This window comes from Pleurotus ostreatus, assembly GCF_014466165.1.
Source record: "Pleurotus ostreatus strain PC9 chromosome Unknown scaffold_2, whole genome shotgun sequence".
In the NCBI taxonomy this organism is placed as follows: Eukaryota; Fungi; Basidiomycota; class Agaricomycetes; order Agaricales; family Pleurotaceae; genus Pleurotus; species Pleurotus ostreatus.
In genome coordinates, this window is record NW_023503157.1 from 3,010,357 (window position 1) to 3,036,920 (window position 26,564).

General features: G+C 50.7%; 13 protein-coding genes across 13 annotated transcripts; 5 read left to right on the forward strand and 8 right to left on the reverse strand.

The window, feature by feature from the left end:
* Positions 1 to 129: 129 nt before the first annotated feature.
* Positions 130 to 1,204, reverse strand: PC9H_003943 (uncharacterized protein; the record flags this gene model as incomplete). The annotated part of the gene is made up of 4 exons (XM_036773535.1): positions 130 to 379; positions 434 to 864; positions 919 to 946; positions 1,002 to 1,204. 4 exons carry the CDS (start codon positions 1,202 to 1,204, stop codon positions 130 to 132), a joined length of 912 nt encoding a protein of 303 aa, XP_036635008.1.
* Positions 1,205 to 1,359: 155 nt separating this feature from the next.
* Positions 1,360 to 2,327, forward strand: PC9H_003944 (uncharacterized protein; the record flags this gene model as incomplete). The annotated part of the gene is made up of 4 exons (XM_036773536.1): positions 1,360 to 1,440; positions 1,514 to 1,837; positions 1,904 to 2,135; positions 2,194 to 2,327. 4 exons carry the CDS (start codon positions 1,360 to 1,362, stop codon positions 2,325 to 2,327), a joined length of 771 nt encoding a protein of 256 aa, XP_036635009.1.
* A 231-nt stretch (positions 2,328 to 2,558) lies between these two features.
* On the reverse strand, positions 2,559 to 4,752 carry PC9H_003945 (uncharacterized protein; the record flags this gene model as incomplete). The annotated part of the gene is made up of 3 exons (XM_036773537.1): positions 2,559 to 3,999; positions 4,055 to 4,386; positions 4,417 to 4,752. 3 exons carry the CDS (start codon positions 4,750 to 4,752, stop codon positions 2,559 to 2,561), a joined length of 2,109 nt encoding a protein of 702 aa, XP_036635010.1.
* A 177-nt stretch (positions 4,753 to 4,929) lies between these two features.
* On the reverse strand, positions 4,930 to 5,318 carry PC9H_003946 (uncharacterized protein; the record flags this gene model as incomplete). Its single annotated transcript, XM_036773538.1, has 2 exons — positions 4,930 to 5,137; positions 5,197 to 5,318. The coding sequence occupies 2 exons, from the start codon at positions 5,316 to 5,318 to the stop codon at positions 4,930 to 4,932; spliced, it is 330 nt and encodes a 109-aa protein (XP_036635011.1).
* A 328-nt stretch (positions 5,319 to 5,646) lies between these two features.
* PC9H_003947 (uncharacterized protein) lies at positions 5,647 to 6,420 on the reverse strand (the record flags this gene model as incomplete). Its single annotated transcript, XM_036773539.1, has 4 exons — positions 5,647 to 5,879; positions 5,931 to 5,969; positions 6,032 to 6,094; positions 6,147 to 6,420. The coding sequence occupies 4 exons, from the start codon at positions 6,418 to 6,420 to the stop codon at positions 5,647 to 5,649; spliced, it is 609 nt and encodes a 202-aa protein (XP_036635012.1).
* A 1,338-nt stretch (positions 6,421 to 7,758) lies between these two features.
* Positions 7,759 to 8,630, reverse strand: PC9H_003948 (uncharacterized protein; the record flags this gene model as incomplete). The annotated part of the gene is made up of 3 exons (XM_036773540.1): positions 7,759 to 8,316; positions 8,373 to 8,480; positions 8,541 to 8,630. The coding sequence occupies 3 exons, from the start codon at positions 8,628 to 8,630 to the stop codon at positions 7,759 to 7,761; spliced, it is 756 nt and encodes a 251-aa protein (XP_036635013.1).
* Positions 8,631 to 9,538: 908 nt separating this feature from the next.
* Positions 9,539 to 11,164, forward strand: PC9H_003949 (uncharacterized protein; the record flags this gene model as incomplete). The annotated part of the gene is made up of 5 exons (XM_036773541.1): positions 9,539 to 9,881; positions 9,956 to 10,024; positions 10,078 to 10,299; positions 10,364 to 10,768; positions 10,818 to 11,164. 5 exons carry the CDS (start codon positions 9,539 to 9,541, stop codon positions 11,162 to 11,164), a joined length of 1,386 nt encoding a protein of 461 aa, XP_036635014.1.
* Positions 11,165 to 11,953: 789 nt separating this feature from the next.
* CHT1_1 (Chitinase 1) lies at positions 11,954 to 13,821 on the reverse strand (the record flags this gene model as incomplete). Its single annotated transcript, XM_036773542.1, has 13 exons — positions 11,954 to 12,225; positions 12,288 to 12,475; positions 12,538 to 12,557; positions 12,615 to 12,646; positions 12,699 to 12,730; positions 12,783 to 12,848; positions 12,910 to 12,999; positions 13,056 to 13,095; positions 13,143 to 13,353; positions 13,407 to 13,509; positions 13,565 to 13,600; positions 13,662 to 13,669; positions 13,726 to 13,821. 13 exons carry the CDS (start codon positions 13,819 to 13,821, stop codon positions 11,954 to 11,956), a joined length of 1,194 nt encoding a protein of 397 aa, XP_036635015.1.
* A 557-nt stretch (positions 13,822 to 14,378) lies between these two features.
* On the reverse strand, positions 14,379 to 16,612 carry CHT1_2 (Chitinase 1; the record flags this gene model as incomplete). The annotated part of the gene is made up of 15 exons (XM_036773543.1): positions 14,379 to 14,482; positions 14,529 to 14,578; positions 14,632 to 14,785; positions 14,833 to 14,890; positions 15,015 to 15,157; positions 15,214 to 15,401; positions 15,451 to 15,470; positions 15,521 to 15,570; positions 15,622 to 15,710; positions 15,764 to 15,853; positions 15,907 to 16,151; positions 16,205 to 16,288; positions 16,342 to 16,420; positions 16,470 to 16,477; positions 16,535 to 16,612. The coding sequence occupies 15 exons, from the start codon at positions 16,610 to 16,612 to the stop codon at positions 14,379 to 14,381; spliced, it is 1,440 nt and encodes a 479-aa protein (XP_036635016.1).
* A 540-nt stretch (positions 16,613 to 17,152) lies between these two features.
* CKA1_1 (Casein kinase II subunit alpha) lies at positions 17,153 to 18,571 on the reverse strand (the record flags this gene model as incomplete). The annotated part of the gene is made up of 8 exons (XM_036773544.1): positions 17,153 to 17,217; positions 17,267 to 17,415; positions 17,467 to 17,615; positions 17,677 to 17,841; positions 17,895 to 17,978; positions 18,027 to 18,296; positions 18,351 to 18,427; positions 18,490 to 18,571. 8 exons carry the CDS (start codon positions 18,569 to 18,571, stop codon positions 17,153 to 17,155), a joined length of 1,041 nt encoding a protein of 346 aa, XP_036635017.1.
* Positions 18,572 to 18,632: 61 nt separating this feature from the next.
* PC9H_003953 (uncharacterized protein) lies at positions 18,633 to 19,271 on the forward strand (the record flags this gene model as incomplete). The annotated part of the gene is made up of 1 exon (XM_036773545.1): positions 18,633 to 19,271. One exon carries the CDS (start codon positions 18,633 to 18,635, stop codon positions 19,269 to 19,271), a length of 639 nt encoding a protein of 212 aa, XP_036635018.1.
* A 724-nt stretch (positions 19,272 to 19,995) lies between these two features.
* On the forward strand, positions 19,996 to 21,882 carry PC9H_003954 (uncharacterized protein; the record flags this gene model as incomplete). The annotated part of the gene is made up of 7 exons (XM_036773546.1): positions 19,996 to 20,177; positions 20,237 to 20,324; positions 20,384 to 20,464; positions 20,516 to 21,068; positions 21,121 to 21,457; positions 21,509 to 21,603; positions 21,803 to 21,882. The coding sequence occupies 7 exons, from the start codon at positions 19,996 to 19,998 to the stop codon at positions 21,880 to 21,882; spliced, it is 1,416 nt and encodes a 471-aa protein (XP_036635019.1).
* A 689-nt stretch (positions 21,883 to 22,571) lies between these two features.
* On the forward strand, positions 22,572 to 25,113 carry PC9H_003955 (uncharacterized protein; the record flags this gene model as incomplete). Its single annotated transcript, XM_036773547.1, has 14 exons — positions 22,572 to 22,804; positions 22,860 to 22,896; positions 22,947 to 23,093; positions 23,145 to 23,207; positions 23,263 to 23,545; positions 23,599 to 23,728; positions 23,783 to 23,847; positions 23,911 to 24,039; positions 24,105 to 24,181; positions 24,232 to 24,412; positions 24,462 to 24,655; positions 24,722 to 24,883; positions 24,933 to 24,977; positions 25,030 to 25,113. 14 exons carry the CDS (start codon positions 22,572 to 22,574, stop codon positions 25,111 to 25,113), a joined length of 1,830 nt encoding a protein of 609 aa, XP_036635020.1.
* Positions 25,114 to 26,564: the final 1,451 nt, after the last annotated feature.

Sequence of the window (26,564 nt, forward strand, 5' to 3'; positions counted from 1 at the left end):
CAGCAAGGCGCAAAGTCCTCATTATGAGTATCACCCCGCGGTGAAAACAGAGTCGATTCAGCAAATGAACTACTCTCGTCCTCCGCCCCACTCAATCCTAGGTCGCTGCTTGGAGGTGCCCGGATGATGTTATACTGTCAAACTTGGTATACGGTTCTGAGGTTCAAGCGTGCTCGGGGTGATAGGCCTCCTCATAATCGCCGGGGCAGGTGTACTTTCTCCTTCTTCGAGGTAAGCGTCGGGTAAGGCGAGACCAGGCTCCGAGGTTTCAGTGCCATCGGCGGTGCCACACCGTGCACCCGCCCCAGGAACCATGTCGATCGGTGCCATTCCACGGTTCTCGTACCCTGATTTGATACGATTATTTGACACCGATTCTCTGTCCACGAGGGAGTGTCAGGTTTGCAGAACAAAGACACAAAGGGGCACTCACCGTATTTCAGCAATCAAATCGTCGATGTCGTACCAAGCAATTGAAGAGTAAGCGACCCCACGCCACCAGCCCATCAGGTCGCCTGGTCCGATGTAGGCGTGGGCGTGGAGGTGGTCTGTGACTGGTATCTTCGTGTCCTTGAAAGGCGGAGTGATGAAGCCGATATGGAAGTCTGGATGAGAGTGAAGGGGGGTCTGTGGGGGTACAGCTGGTGAATTGAGTGTTTCATGTGACCTGCGTGCATAGGACGACGTAGGCGTCAGAAAAGCGGCTGCCGAAGGTGATGGCATCGAGGCGTTCGGGGGTGATGCCTCTGGGTATTGCTCGCTGGATCGAGGGTTCGTCGTAGGCGAACTGGGGGGTAAAAACGAAGTCAGGAGGCGAGTTGCGAGGTTTCTGACATTGACGAGGAGAGGTAGGTCTGTCGAGGACTGGGAAAAACATTAGCCCTTCCGTAAGAGAAGCCCGAAGAATCTCTGACGCACCAGCGTGTATATTGATGGTACATGCAAACTGTCGCACAAAGTCAATCAGCAGTCCATGAGCGGTGCGAAGACGGAAAACTGACTTGAATGCGATGATAATGTGGCCCTTGCTCGACACAGGGTTCGCCTTCTCTCTGTATGCCGTGAAGTTGTCGTCCCGCCAGAGGACTTCTGGTTGGGTGGATCCCACTGGAAACGACGGCGAGCGGGGTGAGTTTGAGGGCGCGTGGAGGGCGGTCGTCACGATGCCGCACATTGGGCATCCAGGCCTGGGCGCGAATGCCATCGTTGAGGGCGAGATGAGGTTTGAGGAAGAGGAACGAGTGACAGAAGCTTCCCGACGAACAACTGACAACAGTAACTCACGCACGTGACCCCTGCCGCCAATCCTAGTCCCTTGATATGACTGCGCAAGTCCGTCGAGTCGGGAGTCGGCCTCCAATGATATCGATATCGTCTGCCTTCAACGCTTTTAGAGAAGAACTAGATGTCCATCACGACAGGAGAGAGCGTCTCATCAAGGTCGTATCTTCCCCTGGATACGCCGCTATCACCGTCCTGAGATCATTTTGCAAATCCTACTGTATTTCTTCAGGCCAGCAGAGACATAACGAATCTCTCCAAAAAGACAATCTTCCTGCTGCATCGCCTGGCACTCGAATCGCTCGCTGACGCCGACGACGGCCGGCGCACATCTGCAGCCGCGAAGGGGTACGCCAACCTTTGCGAAGTCCAGTCACTCTACGCTAGCTTGCGAAACGAACTTGCTGGCGATCGGTTTTGGCGATATCACCAACAAGTGTCTCCTGGCTTGCAGGAATACATCGAGGCCCTGAGCTTCACCCATTTCCTGGAACACCGCTCGCTCATTCCCTTCGAAACGGTGCAGCGCTCGTTAAGCGATGCAGATCGTGTTCCAGTAAGTAAACTACCCCTGTTTCAATCACATTTGGTGCACGAACTAACTGTCGATCCTCCCAAGTAGTATCTCCCTCTGACGACCTCAGACTACCTGCTAGGCCTGTCCGACCTCACAGGCGAGCTCATGCGCCTCGCAATTTCCGGGATCGCCCAGCGCGGCGGGCGCAAGCAAGCAATGGAAATATGCACCTTCGTTCGGAACTGCAAAGCCGACTTCGAGGGATTTACGCCCCATGTCCGAGAGCTCTCGAAGAAGCAAGCCGTAACGTCCAGCTCCTTGGAGAAGATAGAAGATGGTTAGCACCGAGTCTTCTATTGCCGACAACATGATTTGCTCACAACTTGATGGGGTAGCTGCCTATGCCATCGTTCTTCGCGGTTCCGAGTACGACTTACCTCCTGAAATGCTCGACGATATCGTTGCTAGTACCATCGCTCAGAAGCGGCATGACTTCGGCCTGGATCACGGCGAGGAGATCGCCGTATAAAGCTATCAGACAAATAAATGTCACCCAAATTGTAATGGTATTCAACGAGCATTCGGTAATAAACTCGGTCCACGAGTCGTACAACAAGAAAGATACAACAACTATGTACAGTTACAAATGCGGCATACATCAACAAAACAACTACTACGGTGCTACAAACTACAACACACACACGCCAGATGTAAATGACGCTCGAACGATCTACCACATACCACAGAAGCTAACTTGAAATCAGCAGTTCATATACACCTTGACGCGAGCACTCCTCTCCAGCTCGAACGTCATGATTTTCAAGTCCCCTGCACTCGCACTATCATCGAGGGTCGCCTCGACGTTGGGAACCGCCGTCTTCCCGTCAACCAAGATAGAAACATCCTTCCATAATTGCAGAGCAAGAGATTTGTCCTGAATCAGGAGAGTCGCTTTGCCGGCGGGTAGATCGAAAGTATACTCGAACCTGCTCCGCGCGGTAGAGACCGTCTTGGTCGATGTATTGCCGACGATGTGTTCTTCGACAGCTGGTGGTTCAGAAACCACAGGTTTCTCCTTTTCCATACGCAGGGTCACCGGTGACGGCGTGCCAGTTTCTTTGGGAAGTAGCGCAGTCCTTTCATCAGCTTTCTCTGTGAGTTTCGATCTCCCATTTCCCATCTTTTGCGTCTTCCCCGCCCTCGCTCCCGCCCCAGACCCAAACAACAAATAAAACACCCTACAAAATATACTCCCAATGAACACCTTCGCCATATGCACGAACAGGCCCATGCACGCAATCACCATGCCCCGATTTCTCCTCATCCCCAACTGCGGAATCAACGCTCTCTCCGAATTCGAACTTGAATTCGAGCGGGGGATAGTAGATCCCGAGGATGCCGTAGTACAGGAAACATCTGATGAATTCGATATTGACGTCGTCAAGTCGGAAAACTGCGTAGATCCCGAGGTCGACGGCGTCAAGGGATCCACGGGATCTGATGTATTCACTGCGCGGTGCGGGGGCGATGGAGGGGGCGTGGGGAGTACGTCTGCGCCGTCTTCGCTGGGAGCACTGAAGGCGAGCGAGTGTGCCGTTAAGAACGAAACCAGCAACGATGGATCGTGTGGTGTTTCGGCTGGGCCGAGTAAATCATAGGAGGGTGATAGAACCAACTCAGCACCCTCTGGGCCCGTGGAAACCACGACTGTATGGATACCACCGCTAGCGGCAGAATATATGCCGGCGGTTCGCGCTTCGACAGAGACGATGGCAAATTGCTGCGTGTCTTTGGGCAGAAGTGAAGTCAACGTCTGGACGGGTATGGCGACGTCTTCCGGTACGCCAGAACGAGGAATGGTGGCAACTTGAGCAGGAGTGGTGGATTCCCCAGACGCCAATATCAACGAGGTCACACGGTCACTTTCTGGGCTCAAGATTCGAGCACTCGAGGAACCCCATGCGATAGCGTCTTGTATAGCTTGGTTGATGGAGGCATTGGGGCAATGGGTGTCGATGAAAGCGAGGCGGATAGTCCCTGAACCAGAGGCTGAGACGATATTGTCGGCACTTATCATAGAGAGATGGGCATCCGTAGATGCAGCTAGCAGGAGGGTCGGGGTTACAAGAATTTCGGGCGCCGGGTGAGGGATAGCTAACAATATAGCGGCATCCTCGATGTTTCTCGCAGAGTTTAGCGACCTAGACGTCTCATTATTAGCCGCTAGCTTTGCCAAATCAACATGAATGACCGCACCCATTCTTTGAGATGCCCAAGAGTGAGTACGTCGACGCCTTACCCAGCCTCAAAACTTCTAGGTCATTGTGCTGTTCACCTGTACCAATATCGCGGGCGAACGTTCGAGAGCTCGCCGAGTCGTCTGTGCCATCCAAAGCACTCCAACTTCCCGACACTTGCAGCAGCGTACCGTCTGACTGTGCCGCAAGCCTTGGATTCGAGCTGAGGACAAGCACACCATCCTGACCGTACCCTCCCAGCCAAGTCACCTCACCTGAAGAACTCGCCAGGCGATATGTGAATGAATACTGCCAGGTCCCCGCAACGTCCAGCGTAGAAGCGCCAGATAGCTAAATGGTGGTGTTCAGTGATAATGTCACCGTTTTGTTGTTGCTCGTCTCGCCCGCCGTAGAAGTACCGGAAGATTTCGCGTTGAAACGAACGACGCCCTCCGAACCCTCCACCGTTCCTGTTGGCACTCCTTCCTCCCGCTGGAAACTGATCTCGCCCCATTGACCAGCAGGCCGCCCAGCGCCCAGCGCCGGAATATCAGACCAGAGTTGAAGTTGTGCATTCTGCCGTTCAAGTTCGCGATACTCTTCAGGGTCTACAGTGACCGTGAATCGAAGGTGCACGACGCCGCCGTTATTGACAGGCACGAGCACTGAAGTCTTTCGTCCAAGGGCGGGGAAGAAGCTGGGGGACGTGAGCGCCATGGTCACAGTCGTTGTTGAGAACAGCGGGTTGTCGTGCAGGCAGGCAGCAGCGTGCCAAGTTGCAACGGGCTAGACGCTTCAAGCGAGCGCCCCTATACTCATTCATGATGTCATTCAACTTGGGTAATTTTACACGCGACAAGCAATACAATATACTGTTACAACAATTATACTCCTCTAAATTAGACGCCGTCTACTATGCCTACTATTCTGTGCGGGGACAGCAGGCAGGAGATCCGCCACTGCGGCGAAGAAACGTTCTGCATCTTCGTCGACCTCGTAGTCGCCCTCGTTGTCATCGACGTCGAGATAGATAATGCTATTGGCCTTCCTGATTTGCTCCATCTTCTGCTTCATGCAGATAGCACCGCCTTTCTTCCACCGTCTGGGAGATGGTGCTCAGCATGGACTAGCTATAAACGGTGGGACAAGGAGACGACGCACTCTTTACGGGCGTGCCAATCGGCATGCCTTACACCCCCTGGTTTCCAGTCGTCGTATCCGTTCGTCTGGAGCGCTTCGATGTGCTTTTGTACATTATTGTCGACGGTAATATTTGGCAGCATGGGTACATCCAATGAGAGGACCGTCCGACATACTGGACACGATGGTGCGTTGTTCTGAAAACAAGCACACACGGATGTCAGGAGACCGGCTCGACGTTTACGCGTACAAAGTTTTACGGAAGTTGCACTCACGCCGCATCGTTCTATCCACTGCCAGCCGCACTCCCCGCAAAAGGAATGCCCACACGGATTCCCTACATGGCTAGCAGCACTGTATGCCGGTGATTAGCTTCGTTGATTGGGCCTTCCACCCTATATATGCGTGACCACTCACAAGATGTCGCAACATCTATGACAACGTAAAGGCACACCAAACCGCATAGTTAGTTTACACCCCATTCACAGCCTGCTGAATATAGAAAGCGTGCACGCACATTGGACAGGTCAGTTCCTCCTGGAACGACGCGAGATATGCATCCATGCGCTCCCGCACTTGCGTCTCTGTGCTGGAATCCTCGAAAGTTTCTTGATGCTTGCCCTTCTTCCGCGGCGAGCCGTACATAAGAGGCGATCCAGATCGCTTCGCGCGTTTCTCGGGCTTGCAGGAGTTGGGTTGTAGATCTATCGCCGCTGATTAGGGTCTGAGCGTCGTAATGAAGTGACATAACGAACGACCGCTAATTATTGGTGCAGGAACTATGGGCGGCGGCGCTATGTATGTCGCAATGAGCATTATAGCTATCTCGATCTATGTCATGGAAGTCTCTACCGACCTGCAGTCACAGAGTGTCCGGTGGTCGCGGCAGGTTGCTGCTGCAACGACGTGGACGCTACAGCTACTAAGCTGTTCACCATGGGACGAATATAGAACCACACACATACACTCACCATTTCCTTGCATACCACGTTCTTCCAACGCATCCAGCAAGCCCAACACCGTCTCATCAAACCGAATCTCATCGCAAGAGTATTGCGACGAGTCCGGAGACCCAACCTCTTGATTCAGCCCTTCTAATCCCACTGCAGCCTCGGCCTGGACATCTGGTATACCTTGGGATGGTTGGGCAGCGATGGCATCGGAGAGTTCTGGAATGGTGTTCCAGTCGATATTATCGAATAAGTCAGGAAGTCCTCCGAACTCGTCGAACTCGTCGTCGGACATGGTAGAACGACGAGGATAACGTTATGTTGTGGTTCAATTGAAGTTGCTCCTGTCGCGACTGTCAATCACTTACATGCCAAATTAGGCTAATGAGTCACGTGGTTCCAGCGTTGCCACACTGAGCTTAAGCGCTTGAGCTCCTGTCTTCTCCTGTCCACTCCTGTCTCGTGCTGTCCTCCGTGTCGCTTTCTCGCCGATGACAGGACCCAACCTCGTCGGACAACACTGTGCATTATGTCAATGTATATTCTTCCGAATGCATATCCGGATTCCATACCGGCTCTTTCCATCGAAGCCCGGGATTAGTCTCACCCTAACGGTGACATTCAAGGTTCCAGAGTTCCAGGCTGCTTCTATAGCCTATAGCCACTAGATATGTTTAGTATGCACCAGTCTCCAGCCGGCAGCAATCGTTCTAAATACACTCCTTCCGAAGCCACTCCAGCCTGCATCCTCCCGTTATGGAGCTAACTCAAAATGCAGCCATGATGCATCCGTCCAGCATCCAGGCCCAGGATCAGTGATGCGTATGATCATGATGTATATAGCGAGCATCACGATGGAGGCATGTCAGAATGGATATTTGCATCAGCAACAAGTCTATGTGATGCTAAATTCGTTCGAGCGAAGGTGCCCGGGCCCCGAGAAGAGAGGAGAGAGGACACAGAATTAAGAAATGATCATGTCAGGCTTTTCTTAGACGAGTTACCATCATGGACGCTGGTCCCACCGGCGCGGGTCCCGCCTGACTGATTAATTTGCATATTCTTGGGATATACGGGATGTCGTTCGCTGCCTGACCCACACCGACAGTACTTCGACCGGGCGTGTACACCCAGGGGCCTGTTCAGGGGAGCAGGAAGAGGCATATCCCGAAAAATCCGAGAAGGCGTGAGAAGGTTATCGCGTTGCGTGGGAATCGTCTAAAAATAGGTGTGGCGAAGTGTCTTGGCAAAGGCGCTTATTGGACGGCTTACCTCTTGATAACGGCAAATACGTATGGCACAGCTGTCACCCAGAAAACCTCCAGACCAGGAATAAATTCAACCTGGAAGTTTTACATGACTACATACAAGGGAAGCAGTGAAAATTGTCAAATAAATATACGCAAAGGAGCGGTCATGCGGTTAGGCACTATGGAGGGGTGGAGGAAGGTCTTGGACCCAATGCACAAGCACCAAGAATAAGCTTGGTGACAGCGCATGGAAGAGCAAGATTAGCTTGCTGGCGGATGAGTGGTGGAGGTAAGTACAAGTACAACATACACGTAAATACATGCGATGATTAGACGTGGTTTAGTAAGATGCCTAGGCCTTTGAGAAGAGAGAGCCAGCGACGCTATACAGAGATGGCTGCCGGAATCGCTTGGTTTTGATGGCTCATCTCGGAATTTGAAGAGTGTCCATTTACCGAGGGATCGTCGCCGGCGTGTTCCCCGCGAGGCCCACTAGAAGATAATAAGGAGCCGATGGCCATAGAGGCACGTGAGCGGGGGGAGTACTCTGCAGAGTCGCTGCGAGAGGAGGAGTAGGGTGATGGCGGCAGGCGGTCCTGGGGTTGCGGATGATGGGATGGTTGAGATAGTAGCTGCGGATCATAAGGCGAAGGGTGCGTATGGTGGTTGGGAGGTGGGCTGGGTGATGACAGTCGATGGCGTTTCCGGGGAGACGAATGCGAGTTGTGATTAGGCAGGTCACGAATAGAATGCCGGGACGGGGGATAGGGCGAGCGGCTTCGTTGTGAAGGTGACAAGTATGGTTTCTCGTCATGGAGAGGGGGGGAATTCGTGAAATTTGGGGTAGGGTAAAAGTTGTGAGGAGGGGGAAGCTGTTCGGAGGCAGCGGTCGAGCAAACTTCGAGCATGGTCCGGTGGAGGGAGGCAACAGAAGCTAGCCGCTGCAGAAATTCAGAAGTTCAGTACACGGAACTACTGCCAAGTCACAGAAACTGACCTGGTCTTCGGCGGTCTTTGCGTTGAGCATCGCCAGAAGCATGTCGCGGTCGCCATCACCGCGAGAATTGTAGGCCCCGAGTATTTCTCGGAGAGTTGGCGGCGGGGGCTAGATGTATGGCACATTGAGCGGGCTGTGGTCCGGTCTAGGTCTCAGAGAAGGCATTACCTGGTTGAGCACGGTCGACGCGGAAGAGACCAAGTGTTTTACTTGGGACTTGTCGTCGGTATCGAGGATGTGGGATGAGAGAGGTGCCATTTAGCGGGGACCAGATTGGGGTAGAGTAGGGAAGGACTCATTCCTCCGGGATTTCTTAAAGGTGAGGTGAAGGCCAAGAAATCCTAATTTGATCTTTGGCTTGGCATTTTGGTCCAGGAATAACTCGCCTTCGATGATTATTCCCATTGAATGCAATGGAACGCGGCGATGGCGTCTAAAGAGGATTCCTGGCGCATTGCTGGCGGATGCTGGTACGGGCGGGCAAACGACTGGCGACCCCCGTAGTCCACCCAGCGTCGGCGCACTTGGGAGGACGGAAAAGGACTTGGTATGGGCTTGGATTTGTGTTCCCGTGGCTGACTGGCGGAACCGTGGACCCAAATAGCATCCAATCACGTTCAAAAGCGCACAAACGACCTGCCACTCTCTCCGTCGTTCTCAGCTCGGGAATTACCACAAAATACAAAAATAAAATAAAACATACGGCCGTCTTCTCTTCTCTGCTCTCTACTCCAGGAAATGTTTGAGTTATAGCTGGTGCTGGCGGCGGTCCTCCTATTTGTCATGAGGCAACGTTAATGCTTGGCTCTGCTAAAAATAGACTCTATCTGATACAGCAATCAGTGATTTTCCGTGCGACTCGTTCAAAAATAGCGTCCCCCTTGCGACTGGAGTCACCACCTGCAACCAGCGTGGCGTTGGCAGTAATAATACAGCTCGCAGCAGCTATTGCAGTTCCACGCCCCCTCCTCGTCGTACCCCGAAGCCTCTTAAAAGGGCTCAGAGGGGACCCCCGCAGCGTGCCCCTTCGTTCTCGGACGTCGACTGTTACATCGCTGCTAGGCACCTGTAGCCACAAACCCATTCAGATCCCACTGATCCCCCTGCAACACCCGCGGTCGCAGACCCGACGCCGACTTGCCTACTACTCGACCGCTCGCCTGACTATGTCGGATTCATTTTCGGAAGCTCAAACCGTTACCGAACTTGCTTCTGAAGCTGGGGCCAGCGCCGTGACCGAGTCCCCGAACCCAGACGCCCCACCCCCGCGTCCAAAGCCGACGAAGCTGTATTCCTGGCGTGCTAGAAACCCAGACGCAAAATTACTGTACATCCGCGACGTTGACATTGCTAATCTCGAGCTTGACCGCATGTCCACTCTCCCAGCTATAGGTTTCGATCAGGAATGGAAACCTACTTTCATCAAAGGCCTGCCAGAGAATCCTGTATCCCTCATACAGCTCGCCTCCGATGAGCTCGTTCTGTTGATACAAGTCAGTGCGATGAACGGTGCGGATTCAAACGCCTATTTCTAATTCGCTCGCAATAAATAAGTCATCTCTCACCCGCGTGGATGCATGTAGAAATACCTGAGAAACTTATTCAAATTCTTGAGAACCCGGATATTGTCAAAGCCGGCGTTGGTATACAGGGTCAGAGCATCTCTGCTTCATGGTTGGATGCTGCTAAAGTGTTTTCACTCCAGGAGACGTCCATAAACTATACAAAGATCACAAGGTCGACGTAAAGAATTGCGTAGATCTCTCCTTACTGGCCCGGTCGGCAGATAACCCTCGATGGAAAGGCAAATACAGCTCATCGATCGGACTATCCCGCCTCATCGAGGAATACGAGGACGAAACGCTGCAAAAGGGTAGAATTACCCGAAGTAACTGGGAAGCTGTCCTTAGCCCAGCGCAACAAATCTGTCAGTGATATATTCACGCCATCGTTTCGTGCTGCATCATAATCATGATTTATGTTTTACTCAGACGCAGCGAATGATGCGCACGCAGGGCTGACTCTTTATAACCGCCTCGGGGCTATGGCTCGAGGCATTGATACCCTAAAGCCGGTCTATTACACTTTCGATTGCGTTAGAGGCCGACTATGTGAACCATCTGGCGCACAATGGTACGCGTGGAACCCAAACTACGATCCCGGACCACCACCTCCCCCAAGACCGCCCAAGCCTCCGAAAATAAAGGAATTCCCTCTTGCCACAAATACCACAACAATCACATCTCCATCACCTTTGACATTATCATCATCATCATCACCAAGCTCCGCCCACCCTATTTCTGGTCCATCTTCCACGAATACGACCATCGTGAGCACAAACACAAATAGCCACACGCCTGCTAACGTGAATAACTTTACGAAGGCGAGTAGATCGGGTGGATACGGAACCCACCATTACAGTGATAGAGCTCAAAATAGCTTCAGGTCTCACCAAAATTCAAGTTCTGGTAACAGCAATGCTCCATACCTGCCGCGACGCCAAAGACTTGGTCCAGCGGCACCACAGGGCGAAGCTATGCCCATTCCTGTCCAACATAATCTGTGGTCTAATCGCTCCGATGATCGTGGGCATGCACCCTACTCCCCTACTCCTAGGCGATTCGAGGAACGAGGAAGGCGTGGCAGAGGAAGAGGAAGAGGCCAAGCGCGAACCCAAGTTCCCCATTCCCAACCAGATGCGTAGCCGGCTACCGGGGGCCGATGCAGGCAGACCCGCCCCAGGTGCACAAGACTTATGCCATGCATGTACCCAGTATATATCTATAGTGTAGACCTAGAGTTGGGTATCCTTACGACGGTTCTTCCTTCTACCACGCGCCCCAAACGCTCATCGTATACAATGCATGGTACTTACACACCGCACCCACAGGGCTAAAGCCCCCCTCACCGGGCTTCTCTCCCATCTATTTCTCCGAGTTCTCTTGGTATGTTACCACCACTGCTAAACATAGCGCACGCCAGCATGTGGACCATAACCCAGTATGCACGTTCCTCACGTCGCCATTCACTTGTCCTTCTTCTCTCGGCAACAGCGAGGTTTGCCCGCGTACATATGATATGATAGCTATCGGTCAGCGAGGGAATCAAAGATAGATTTAATTGGCGACGTGGTACGCGGAAGTTTCAAGTTGCCTACATGGAAGCTGGGGTTATTTTGGGAGCGGGTACCCATCTATGCCCATGCCCAGCTTAAGCGTGTTTGACAGGTATTGTTGCCGGTCTAGGCAGAGGTCGGGTGGCCATTTGTTAGTTCTCCTGCCGGTTTCTCAACGTTCTAGCTTTGTCCTACTGAAAGCTTGATCATATCCGGACGATCAATTGCGTTAGATGGACAGATAAACGCGATAAACGCCTCGAATCAATCGAACGGCGACCACTCTTGTACACTTTACATACATAGATATCACAAGTTACACGAAGAGAACCAATGAGGATTAAACAAAATACATACGAAAAAGCACAACTTCAGTCGGGAAACTGAAGTACATCTATGGCGAATAAGGTATTGAAGCATGTGTCGTCTCCGCCGGGTGAGAAGTTGATGTCGTCTTTTTGAGTTATCATAATCGGAAGAAGCGGGAGTTTAGGTTGGGGTGGATGACCGTCTGAGGCATTACCCTACCGCGCTGGGGACGAAGGATTTCCGGTTCGGCAAACGATGTGGTCGTAGGGGAAGGAGCGGGGGCAGGTGCAAGGGTTGTGGCAGGTGCACGGGTCGTAGCTGGCTCCCTCGTAGTTCCGGGTTGACGCGAAGGTACGGTGGTAGTGGGAGGCCGAGACGGTTGGTCCTGCACCAGTGCCTGCTTAATAGCTCTGTCGTAACGATTATTGGCTAGAAGAACAAAACGCCAGTTAGACAAAAGCGGCATAGGTGAATGAATTTGTTATGCTGACATCGTGCCTCCGAGGCATCCCAAAGCATGACGCCACCAAATGAAGGGTAACGTTTCTGGGCGTCTTTCGCTAAATTGATGAGCGTGTTGATGTTCACGTAACCATCGCCGGCAGCACTGGGTGCCCCAGGTGCGCCCAAATACACTTTAACATTTTTGTTAGGCGATTGCTTGCGTGCCCAGTTGTCCCTGCCGGGAGAAGTGAGGAGTAAGCATCTTCATTAAATCACCACGGAACACGTCTTTCATACCACGTATCAAAATTGAAATCCTGCCATCGATGGTGAGTCAGACCGATACACGAGGCGCGAAGTCACTGATAACACACCTTCGGTCTAGATGATTCACAGAAATTGTTGTCTAGCATTGGAGTGAGTTAATTCCGGCGGTAGTAAAATGAGTCGATACTCACAAAACTGGACGTAAACTGCGTCAAAGGATGCTCTGTCAAAAGTAGATTAATATCCAGTAGTGCTATAGTGCGGGGAGTGCGAACCCATTAAGAGCAGCACCAATGGCTTGGTCAGGGAACGGGCACTGAGGGGCTGCTGTAATGTAGTAGCTGGCGTTGAATGTTAACTTCGTTACTATCGCCGCATTGTAATGATCGTGAACGAACGAACCGCTTCCCACTACCATTCATGAAACTTCGTAACTCGTTCACAAATGCAGCATAATGGGCTGATGAGCCTGATTCGATATCTAGGTCGATCCTGATCAAGCATCAGAATCAAGAAGAGGCGACAGAACACCAATGAATGATCATTACCCATCCAAAACTGCACTTCCAAACGGACGCGTGTTGCTGTCTAGGATCACATCGTAAGCACGAAGAACAGATCACGGATACTGAGACAAGGAACGGACCACCGCCACAAATCCCAAATATCCCTAGCAAAACCCCTAGCCTGTGAATCACTATTGAAACCAACTTTCCCAGTGGCACCCCCAAGGCTCAAAGTAACAATTTTGCCTTTAGCCTGACAAGTCCGGATGTCCGAAGCGAGGAAGGAGCAGTCCGCGAGGTTGGTGCCCTTGAACGAACCACTGCCAGATTGGCTGCATATCTGTTCGTATGAGGTTTGATACCATCATGTGTCACCACTTAGCTTGGGCTCACATTCGAAAGATCCAACATGGGTTTACCCCCCTTGCCGAAGAACACGTAAAGGAACGCAAGGGGGAAGGCATCTATCGTATCGTCGTCACAGTAGAAGGATAGGCTAGCAGAGTGTTTCTTCAGATAACTCACATAGCCGGAACTAGAAATGAACATACCGCTGTTGGTTACCTCCGGAGTCCTGGCCCCAGTAACTACATAGCAAGAGTTCATTACTTCATTTTACCAAGGCAGTTGACCGGATCCACCACTCACACGGCAAGCTATGAATGGCGTTTTGTTAAACCAGCAGTTTAATGAGTTCAACGCTGTTACTTACGTTATCCGACCTGTCATTAGAAAACGCAGATACCGTGGCCAAGACACATACAAAGCTAAGCAGCGCAAACCACCTTGCAGCTGTCATCAAAGCCATGACCGGGGGAGCGCCAGAAGGAGGGCTGAACCAGCGTGCTCATATCGCCGAGTGGCTTTATAACGTTAAACCTCGGAGATGCACTGAGAACTAACTGCGGCGATGGACACGTAGCAGCCAATGTCCGGAAAGTCTAGTGTCAGCGCGCATAGAATTCTGACGGTACCGGGATCACCTGAGGCGCAAACGTTAACGGCAGACATAGGTACCCACACTCAGTGGAGTAAATTTGGACTCGCGAGAAATGGGTCACCTGTAGGCGCCGGTTACTTCTTAGTATGCGCTGGTAAGTGTCCCCTATTCGAAGCGATCCCTGCTTCCCCATCAACTCTCCCATGTGTTGCTGTGACGGCAGGTGTTCACGGCAGCCATATGCTCCACGTACAGATGGCTCGACTCGGCCGACCCACGCAGTCATCCACTATAATCAATAGCGCAATCTTCGCTTCTTGTTATTCATGGAACTCATACGTGTCAACAATACATCGATGATCAGCTAGGGTTCACATGTCTCATCGAAGTACCTGTACAACTGCATGGCGAAAGGGAGGAGTGGTCTAACGAGGCGAGAAGACCCGAGAGCTCTTGGTAGGAGCTGTTGGCTGAGACTCCCGCCTCGAGCCACTACAAAGACCGTTGTCAGTCCAGACATCAGCTGAACCTGTAAAATGTGTTAGCGGGGAGTAAATAAAGGATTATATACGAACCACCAGGGGTATCTCCTTGCGTCCACCATTTAGCGGTCCAAAGATGACCACTGAAATATACTCAGATGCATTTCCAGGGCAAGGGCAAGCTCCTGTAACGTACCCGAAAGAGACTTGTAGGCCACCAGTGTAGACTAAGGTGCTAGACCAAGCTTGAACACCACCACAACTTCCGCCAGGGGATGTCGGAGTAGAAGTAGGAGAAGTACCGATTGTCGTCGATGGTGGCGTGCTACCTGTACCTGAACACGCACTGACTAGATTGAAATGAGAATGAGAAGTCAATATACCACAGAGTACTCACTTGCACTCCAATCGCCGTTCGGATTGTTTGCCGGTTGGGAAGAAGCAAACCACTTCGCCTACACATACCATCACCGTAAAATCGATACTAGATGAGATAGATGGGTATGTACCTGCCAAATGTAGCTGCAGCGGAGGCAATAGTGATTTAGTAGTATAGAGGTGATAGTTGAACTTGCACACACACCCTCCGAAAGATACTTTCGATCCACCAGGATAGTTTGTCCCTGAGGCGAAGGTAGGGGCCGAACAAGACGGGAACTGGAAACCAGTGCCACCTGCGCCAACAAGCGCTGACTTTACGGCTTTGTCGTATCGATTATTCGCTATAAGAGAAAGGTAGTCAGAACAGACCGCCGCATTTCCATTGTGAGTGTAGTACCGTAGGCCTGAGAAGCATCCCAAAGCATGATACCTCCGAAAGAGGGAAAGCTCTTGCGCATTTGTACTGCAATAGAGCTGATTCTGTCGGGGCTTTGGTAGCCAGACCCAGCCGCCGAAGTGGAGGCCGGGGCGCCAATATAGATTTTGACATTCTTATTCGGACTGACAGTTCGTGCCCAGTTGTCCCTAACACGGAAATGAGTAGGACTAACGAAAAAAGTGCGCGCAGGCTCACCAAATGCCGAAATTCCAATTCTAACGTACGGTCAGAGTAGTCGGGAAATGAAAAATAAGTAGTAGCTTACTGATGCAGAGTCAAAGGCTTGCAAACCACACGGATTGTTGTAGAATTGAACTAGATAGATGGTTAGCTGAGATGAATTGAGATCAAAGCAATGATAGCTACCGTAGACAGCATCGAAGCTGGCACTGTTCAGTACCCCTCCTAATGCAGCATCTGGGAAGACGCATTGTGGTGCAGCGGTAATATAGTACCTATCAGATAATCCTCCAGCATCGTGCATCCCTATGATCGACTCGACACCTACTTCTTGCTAGAGCCACTAGACAGGGAACGGATTTTGTTGATAAAGGCCGCATAACCGGCCGAATTGCCACCCTCGATGTCAAGATCAATTCTGGTCGATCATGATTGTCATCTCCAGTTGTGATGTGATAGAGAACTGCATACCCGTCTAACACCGCACTACCGAATGGCCGTGTAGCGGAGTTTCCTCCTAAAAACATATCCCAGATCGTTTGCGCGAAGGTGGTGGCCTGTGAGTCGGTTTGGAAACCAACGGAGCCCGTCGCTCCGCCTAGACTGAGAGTGATGATCTTCCCCTTGGATTGACAAGTTGCGATATCTACGGCAAGGGACGCGCAATTTGGCAGCGAGGTCCCAGGGAATGTAGCATTATCAACGTTGTTGCAGGTCTGGCGGTACAATGATAATTAAAGATAAAACTAGAGCACCTGCCGGAACATACGTTCGCGAGATTGATCGAGGGTGCGCCACCAGTACCGAAGAACACGTTCAAGAACGAGATAGGAAATACATCGATGGAATCGTCCTAGAGCTCCAGAATCGTCTCATGAACAGCGAGCAAGAAGAAAGATAACGAGCCTGGCAGTAGAAGGATATTGGTTTCTGGAAGTTCGCGACATCGGAATGAGTAGCTCCATAGGAATTCTGACCCCAATAACTGTGTCGTTCTTAGAAGTATTGGAGTAATACATGCTACACAAACTCACACTGCCACCTTATGAACGGAAATCAGTCAAGTTCAGCCCTATTGAGTGCGAGCAATTTGGCTTACATTGTCAAATCGGCTGTTATCAAAGGCCGTAGATTTCAATGCTGAAAGGCAGAGAAAAAGGAGTAAGGACAAAACCATCGCGAACTGGTGAGCACAACGCAAGCCGTCCCGCTTTTGTAGGAGACCTAATTTCCCCTTCGATGTGCCCCGTCATGATGAAGGATAAAAGAACCATAGGTGCCATGAGGAATTGAGTGTAGGATCTTCGCGAGTACACGTATCCAAGGGTACCATATTGGTCGGTCTCATATCGCAGAGACGTTGACGGAACGGCTGTTCCAACGTGCACGAGGGTCTTACGGAGAAAAGTTCTCGTCAAAAAGAGACAAGGCTAATATAGCTAAAACAAGCGGGGTAAGTCTTCCTATCGTCGCCATGGTCTGTGATAGAAGATAAAGCACACGCGCGTGGAATAAAGATCATCACGTGAACTATGTCGAAGCAATGAACTACGTACGATGTGCCCGAAATTAGATGTTCTTGCATCTCAGACAGGAGTTGCGCCTAATGCTGGCAGAGCAGTGAAAGTAATTAAACATCATCTATATGTGTAATCCATATACAAGGTGAGCAAGTCGAGCCCGCGAGAAGTAGAAATAATGGATAGACATTGACAAATCATGCAGATGATGCGGAATCGCTTTCTCCATTAGCGACATTCACGCTGGTCGTGCGCACAGGATCTGGGAAGAGATTAGTAGATGATCTTGAGCGGGCAAATGCTGAACTAACCAAAGTACGGTTGTGCCTGTGCCTCGCGCGCAGTCAAACGAGCCTGGTGATCGTATTTGAGGAGCTTGTCTAGGAGGTCAATGGCTTCATTGGATATGTATCGTTGGTTTTCCGAGGTGATGAAACGCGTCCATGGCTTGCGGGGAAATCTAGGAAGAGATGTCAACACGAGGACTGCAACGATAGCGAGTATCATTAACCTGGTGATTAGTTCGCTATAGTGGGGGTCAAGACGAATGGTATATTTCTCAATATACAGGTATAGATCGTCCGTGCCAAGGACTTTCGCAATTTTGACCAATTGGTCGTAGTTGTCGTGGCCGTGGAAGAAGGGCTCCTTGCGGAATATCTAAAGGGTTTGACCCCGATTATGAGAATATTTCAGGAAATTTGCTTGGTAGGCCACATACCATAGATGCAAACATGCAGCCGAAACTCCACATATCAAGGCTGTAGTCATATTCTTGGAAGTCAACAAGGAGTTCAGGACCCTTGAAGTAACGAGAAGCAACGCGAACGTTGTACTCCGTTTTCGGGTGGTAGAATTCAGCAAGACCCCAATCGATAAGTCGGAGCTGGATAAACCTCAGGAAACGACAAACAGGAGCACAGAGATTAAGGAACGTACCTTGCGATGTTCATGATCTATCATAACGTTGTGGGGCTTGACATCTCTGTGCATGATCCCCTTTGAGTGGCAGAAGTCCAGAGCCTTGCTGAAACGTTAGCGGTATGCAAAGCCACCGAAAATGGACATTACCTTCAATAGCTCGAACATGTAAAAACGGACGTCTAGATCACTGAACCTTGGGTAGAGGACTTTGAAGTCGACATTGTGAACGTATTCAGTGATAAGACTTGGGATCTTTGACGCCGGATCGCGAACTACGTCTAGTAGTGCGACAATATTGGGTCCACCGGCGAGATTTTGCAGGATCTTAATCTCTCGCTTGATTTTCTTTTTCTTGACGGGCTTGAGGACCTTGATTATACACTTTTCTTCGGTCACGATGTTCACCCCTTCGAAAACCTACAAAGGTTTCACGGTCAACGCGACAAATGTTGGTTAACGTTCTAAACGTACCTCCGAGTACTTTCCACGGCCGACTTTGCGAACGATCTCATAATGATCCTGCGATCCCCACTGAACCTGCAGATTGTCTGAAGCACAGCACACACGTTAACGCCCTCAATTCACGCTTACCAGAAATAGGACGACGAACCATATTCATACCAGGAAGGACCAAGTCTCGAGTTAACATCGCAGTACACACGGGCCACCGATTTTGTTGAGGACCGGCCCATTAGAGAATTAGAGCGCAAAGGTGGAAGTGACTAGGAGAGGCGATGAAAGGACGTGATCCTCATGGCCTTGGTGCTTTTCCCACGCATTGCCCTCTGTATCAATCAGGACATCACAACTGTTGCTCAGCGCAGTAACATACCTGACGACCAGATGACTTCAAAGCCCCGCCACTGGCCAGAGAATGTCCAGTTTATTGACAAATACCACTATCACAAGTCCGTACCCCAAACTGTGCGTAGTTTCGTCCAAGGAGACCGTACTCGCCAAACAAATGCTTCTCGACCACCGGTGGTCATCCGAGCCATTGCATCCCCTTCGCACCCTGCAAACGGGCAGTTTGGCTTGTTTGCAGCCAAAAAAATCCCCCCTGACACTCATATCATGGATTACATCGGAGAAATACATTGCGACGATCGCCCCAACTCTAACTACGACCTGTCTCTCTATCGATATCCGGACGGCCTGAGTGTCGGCATAGATGCAAGTGTGGTAGGCAACGAGGCTCGATTCATCAACGATTTTCGCGGAGTCCAGCCCAGGCCAAACGCCGTCTTCACAGAGAAGAGGAATGGGGATGGAGAATTACGCATGAGCATATGGAGTTCAAAGGATGTAATAAAACGGGGGGATGAGGTTCTCGTGTCGTACGGCAAAGCGTGGTGGAGGGCACGATCTGATAATGCGAATAATATGGAGTAACATTCTTGATTCCGAGTGCTATCTTGTCTTGCTAATGAACGGATTGTCAAAGCAGGGACCAACCTTCGGATATGGAAGACTAAAAGGCTGCTCACCGCGCGCGACCCGGCACAAAGCTTCCGTCGACCCAACGAACATGCCCTAACTCAGGCAGCTGGCGGCTGAGGCACGTCATATTCTGAAATTCAATTTCGCTAGCACAGATCCTGGTAACATGACGTCGATAAGGGCCTAAGAAATATTGCACTGTCCCGTTAGGCACCGTTCATCCTCAGGGTGGAATTTTTAGTGAGTTTGGAGAAAAGAAAGAGCGAAAAAAGTTACCAAAACCCTTTCATATTTCGGCGACTTGAAACGCTGTCGAACCAGCTAGGTGGCGGCCGACCAGCGCGACCGGGCCCATGTTCGGATCGAGTGCTCTAATATAAGATCGGTTTGAAGCTAGAAGACGCGTCTGGAACGGCGTGTATGGATACATCGAGGAAGGGATAGTGTTCAATAGCGGAAAAGTCGCGTCCACAGCTGATAAGAGGCGTCCATTTCGTAAGGTTGAGATTAGGTATGGTCAGATTGGCGAACCAGGACAAGGGTCAGCGTCGTTGAACTTGAAAGGGGCGAGGTGCTGCAACCACGTGAGCGCATGCCGTCCAAACACAGCCAAATAGTCTGCAAGATTTCGACAGTCCCGAATCGAAAAGCTAAGACTCGACATTTGCCTTTGTTCATGCTGCCTCGTGTGCCTCCTCAGGGTTTCTCATATCTTGCTTTCAACTCCTGCCTTCGCTCGCGGCCAACGAACTCACTCAGGTTCTTTTCTCATTGGCCGAGGTGTACCCAGCATGAAGAAGGCACAAGGCGCCACAAAATACCGCTCGTGAAGCGTATTGGAGACAAGGTCGCTACTTTGTTTTAATCAGGTCACCTTTGTACTGATGCGCACCTCAGCGTTCATTACATTCTACAAGTCCCCTCGGGGCCGCAAAGGATCCATACCAAGTCCTGGGAGTGAAAAAGGATGCAAGTCAGGCGGAAATCAAGAAGACCTACTTCTCAGTGCGTTCTTCTACCACTATTCACGGAAACCTTGCCTAAATGTTGGTTCCACCATCAAGCTGGCTCGGAAATATCACCCCGACACCAACCCAGACAAAAGTGCTCAGGCGAAATTTCTCGAAATACAAGAAGCTTATGACGTTAGCCTGTACTTGACTTTCCCTAGCGGAGATCTGATTAGACATGTATAGATCCTGAAAGATGAGCAGAAACGAGCAAGCTACGATAAATACGGCGCAGCTTCGCAGCAACCAGGCTTCGATCCAAATGCGTTCAGTGGCTTTGGGGGACGCGCAGGGGGATTCCAGGACTTCGGCGCTGCGTTTGGAGGCGGAGGCGGTGGGGCGTCAGACTTGTTCAGCCAGCTATTTGGCGCGTTTGGGAACGCAGGACCTGGTTTCGGCGAGGCGTCAACGCGCGGAGCTGACCTGGAGGCTACTATCGGGATAAGTTTCCTCGAGGCTTGCAAGGGAACTGTGCGGAAGGTTAACGTGTCCCCCGTTGTCAATTGCAATACGTGCACGGGTACTGGCCTGAAGAAGGGTGCCAAACGGACAACATGTCGTACTTGTAACGGCACGGGAACTCGCACTTTCGTCATAGATAGCGGCTTCAGGATGGCCAGTACATGTCCAGAGTGTAGTGGGGCTGGGAGCAGCGTTCCTCTTGGTGGAGAATGTACCGTCTGCCACGGTGTTGGTAAGTTGCGGATGAAAAAATCCGTGCAAGTCGATATCCCCGCAGGTACGTTGCTAGACATTCTCTTTACTACGTTTGGTTAAACACTCTAGTACAGGTGTTGAAGACGGCATGACGATACGGATTCCAAAAGCGGGTGATGCCTCAATACGGGGTAGCGGCACCGGCGATCTATTGGTTCGCGTCAATGTCGCGCCTTCAAAAGTCTTCGTCAGGCAAGGGGCGAACCTATATCACAAAGCCAAAATTCCCTTGCACACAGCCCTGCTCGGAGGCCGAGTTCGCGTTCCAACTATAGACGGGGACGTGGATGTCCGCGTTCCGGGGGGCACTCAACAGGGCGAAGAAATGGTGCTCAAAGAACGCGGGGTTGCTTCTGTGTATGGTGGCGATAAAGGGGATCTCTTTATTGCCTTTTCGGTCCAACTTCCCAGGTAGGAGACGGCTGCCAACCTGTGCTGAGTTGATGGCTAACTGCAGTAAAGGTCACTCACTCCGCGACAGCGGGAACTATTACAAGCGTATGCTGACGATGTAGAGGGTCGTGTTCCGCGCAAGGAGACTGTGGTAGACCCTCCCAGTTCGTCTTCCAAGGATCCGGTTGATCATGATAACGGTACGACTTCTTTTACCCACTCGTCACCCTCATCTGGGGGATGGACGACTCGCGCATGGCAAAAGTTCAGAAGGCTCATTGGGATTTAATTTTTTATTGGCTTCATCCACTTTGACGGTACATTCGCATTCTCACCATGATCGAACCACGTCGACAATTCTAGATAAGGGACCCATCCATGAAGACGAAGACCCGTCAGCAGACCAGTCGGAAGAGGAGAGGGGGAAGCGCGCAACCGCATAATATATGTTATGACTTTGATAAATAGAAGCCTTTTTAATGCCACAAAAAATGACAAACGGAATAACACATAAGCGCCGAGCTTTGCAGTGGTACGCCAGCAACGGTGAGTAGTTCGATCGGTAAATTTGATATGATATTGTGTTGGTCCCTTCTCAACCCTTCTTTTTGTGAGGCTCGCGGCGATCTAATTCGAAGAGATCTATCAGTCGAACCGGTGGACTGAACTGCAACGAGGCGTTCTCAAACAGTCCTTTTCATGAACAATCCAGAGGCAGCTGCACCAGCTCGAGTCGATGCTTCTGGCCTGACTGTTCCTACTCTCACCTGGGGCTTTCGGGGGCATTCACGCTCGAAAGGCACTCTCTTTGCCTTGGCCCTTTCATCGACCCAACTTCCAATCCTGCCACAAAGACCAATCGCAAATCTCAAAATATATCTAAAGCCTAAAATCGGAGGATTGGATCTCACTGCACTCCGATATTGCACATTTACATGGGGCTTTTGAGGCCGAGGACTTCTTGGTCGAGCACTAAATATTATTTTTTTACCTGAGTCGCCTTGCCTCTTTCTCTCTATCCTATAAATGCCCGGCGTCACCATGACCTTCGAGTTCGACAACGGACCGCCTGCGGTCATCCCCCGGACGCACTACCAGTAGAACGCGACCCCTTCATCCCCCACCTCCTACCATGTCCAAAGGCGTACCCTTTATTTCACCGGAGTGGGCTCCTCCGCCCCCGACACTATCCTCCCATGACCCAAGCCCCCCTTCCCCATCGACTACGATCGCGACGAACCCATTGTCTAGTACCAAATCACATCGTTCATCTGTACATACCCTCGAGTCCACTACATCTACCATCCTCGAAGACTCTCAGCTTCCGTCTTTGACCACGTTCAGGCTTCTCGCTGCACACATTGGGTTCGTCACTTTTTCTAATCACCGGTCGCGTTCATTGATAGCAGATGCTCGGCAGGGCCGCGTTGACTCTCTTTCTTGCAACGACAGACGCGGTAAGCTCGTCGTCTACCCCAGTCAACGCTATGTCCTCAATCCTCGCTAGACCATCGTGTCAACATGTCTTCCTACTATTGCAAGCGACCTCAAGGCAACACAAACTGAATACACTTGGGTCGGCGTCGCGTATATGTTGACACAAACAGCATGTCAGCCCTTTTATGGACGTCTATCCGATATCGTTGGACGAAAGGTAACTTCTTTTATTAGTCTACAGCACGGCGCGCTCAAGGCGTATTAATAGGCTATACTTTTCTCGAGCATGTTCGTTTTTGCTCTTGGTTCTTTACTTTGCGGGGCTGCACAAGTGAGTTCGCGCGTGACTTTCGTTCCGACGCGTCTTACTCATTGCCTACCGACAGAACATTCTATGGCTCATTGTCGCAAGAGGAATAGCTGGTATCGGTGGCGGAGGCATCGTAGCTTCCGTCTGGGTTATTACATCCGAAATAGTCGAGGTCCGCAATCGTGCCAAGTGGTCTCAAGCGCTAAGCGTGACCTGGAGCTGTTCAGCGGTTGCAGGACCTATCTTGGGCGGGGTGTTTAGCTGTAAGTCCAGCCAATTCGATCACTTCGATTATATTTACGCGTTCGCAAAATTAGCCGGCGGTGATGCTACGAACCCACTTAGCTGGAGATGGGCTTGTGAGTTGCATAATCGTCATACAGCACGCCATCCAGCTTATCAGTACTGCTAGTCTATCTAAACCTGCCAGTCTGCTTATTTGGGGCCGTTATCTTATTTCTGTCCTTGCACGGTGTCAAGCTACAGTCGCCGTCGCACGCCTCCTTCGGTCAATTCTTGCGAAAGTTCGACTTTATAGGGTTGTGAGTAACGAAGATAATCTTCTGCGCCCATTTTTGTGACGATTGGAATCCCAGAGTAACCCTGGTCGCTGGTACCAGTTGTATCATCGTTGGATTTAGTTTTGGGACTGACAACGGATGTAAGTTGAATATGGGCGTCTGTCGCGTCGATTCCATTACTAATTGGCTTTGATAATTGGCAGGGACGTCACCATCCACGTTACTTCTCATTATCCTGGGATTGGCCATACTGGTCATTGGTGGAGTATACGAGGTTTTCACTACACGCGAAGCCCTTTTCCCAAAGCAAGTGTTTTGCAATAGCACTGCCAGTGGGTCCAAACTTGAAGCTTGTCTAGCCCTAACGTAAAGCTGATTCATTTCAACCTCCCTTTAGTCATCGTTTTCATCCTATCGTTCCTGCACAACGTCGCATTCAATGCAGGTACCTTCTACTTGGCTCTATATTTCCAAGTTAGTGTCAACCTCTTCATTATATGCCCTTTCTTATCACAAGGTCATAGGCAGTTACGGGGGCCTCACCATTAGAAGCTGGCTGGAAACTTCTCCCGTATTCCCTTGGGTCCTCGTTAGCTTCCATGCCTGCGGCGTGGTTTATCGGTTACTGGCAACTTAAGTCCAAGACCACCAGTGGCCAGAACATGGTGATTTCTCTTGGCCTCATCATTGCCACGGTTGGATTCGGTACGTCTAGACCTTGTCGGCGCCGTAGGCATCCCTTAAGTGTTTATAGGCCTGATGACCTTGTTGGACGAGCATTCGAAACTGTCCACCTATGTGACGTTTCCTTTACTCGCAGGAATCGGTCTTGGGATGCTATTCCACGCTCCATATCAAGTGTTTACGAGAGCTCTCAAACCTTCTGAACTGGCTTCTGCTACAAGTGCTTTCTTTTTAGTTCGGTTCACAGGAGCTACCGTTGGCTTGGTGGGCATCATATATTCGGTTATTCGACCGCTGGCTGACCCTTATCGCGCGCGTGCGCGGGTGTAGGCCGTCGCGGGTGCCGTTTTCCAGGACCGAACAACCAGTCGCTTTCCAGCAGAAATCTCACTCCATGGCTTAGGGTCTACAATAGACTTCAGCAGCTTGAATTCAATACAGCCAATGGAATTGAGAAACCAGGTGCTAAGTATAGTAGCATCTTCAATACAGGTACGTTACACGGTCCGTTCGAAGCCGTCGGATGCCTGACGTGCTGTAGACTATCTGGACAGTGTGTACACCATCGCTAGGAACGGCTGCACTGGTGGGTCTTTTCTTGCATTCTTTCTCACCATGCGGCTGATGGCCTTGTGAAGATATCGTTACTCCTGCCGAAACTACCCATCGACCTAGGTGAGGACGTTGTAACAGAGGAAAAGACCAATAGAACGGCCCATTAAAGATTCAAACCAAGATGTAAAATATTCGCATGGGTCACGACACTAACGATTTATATACCTATACTGAACACATTCGATACATAGAGATGTTACCTATTATTGACAGATTAATTGATATGTAACATGTACCATTTTGCTGCGCACTCCCAAGCGCACCAAAGACATCCCTGGTTGGCGAGAACGTATGTGCTTGCCTTGTTCTTTCCATCAGGGTTTACAGTCGGATATATCATATAACCAACGTGCACTCCGACTACGGATCTTCCACTTGGTCGTGTAATTGGGCTGGCTTCGCTTCGCAGGAGAATGAGGAACCGGTGCTTGAGAGGATAGTGGGAAGTCGAACAAGAAACGTCGGCCTTCGGTACATCATTCAAGGGCTGAAGCCCCAGGCTTGCACGAGAGAAGGAGACCCCTACGCCACATCCTCAGTGTGAATCCGAGTGTTGTCTTCTCCATATTTACCTTTCCAGAAAACTCCGCGTTCCCATACCCCACGAAGGGTCTGCATTCCTCCTTAATGAAGGCTGACCAGGATTACCAAAGTGCCCACAGAGATCGACAACCTAAGATGGATATTGCGTACTAGAATATCAATCTGAAATACGATGAGATTAAATTGGTGCCACCTACTTCACCATTAATGAAGGGCTGTTTGAGTGCGGTCAGTGGGTCAAGGCGGCCCTCTACCTCCGGACTATCTCATGACCAGCACGCTGCGCCGAGTACAGGCCAAAGAAGACGGTACCGGAGATAGCAAATCGACCAGGACTCAGCTGTGCATGGTCAAAGTTGCCATATTTCTGCAGTCTCTGCAGGCTTTAACTCCGAGTTTTCATCAAACCTGAGCGGCAGAACAGGCCTTGCCATTTAGGTCTTTACAGTCCCTCGCTACAGGCCAAGACGACGAGATAGCACATAGTGTTTGGACAGATATCTTACCCGACAACGCCATATGACCTAGTGTAGAATAGTCGATGGAATTAGATAGACTTCCACGGAGGAAAATACGGCTGCACCTATCGAAATCTACGTCTTGTGACAGACTCGAGGCAATGGCAAGTGATTGCGGCATGCTGAGCGGCTAGCATCAGGAACAAAACGGACAGTCGATTTACGTACGCGTTAACGATCATCGCTGGGAGATGAGGCGCATTGAAGATATCGGCCTGCGAGACTTTGATCAGCACAATGCAGAATGTGGTTAGTCTGGATTGTTCCTGATGTATGTCTTCTATGATCAGCCAGGTGTGATTGCTTTCGCAACAGCTGATTAGGCGCTATTCCGGGGTGCGTCACCTGTAAATACGCACCCACTTGAGAGCAAGATATAAACTTAACCTTGAATGTGGTAGGGTCCACTACGTCGAAGAACCACTATTGCATCCGATCTCTCGGCATCTTTCACTTACAGTGTGTTTTATGTCATAACGTCCTCGTATTTTGTGCCA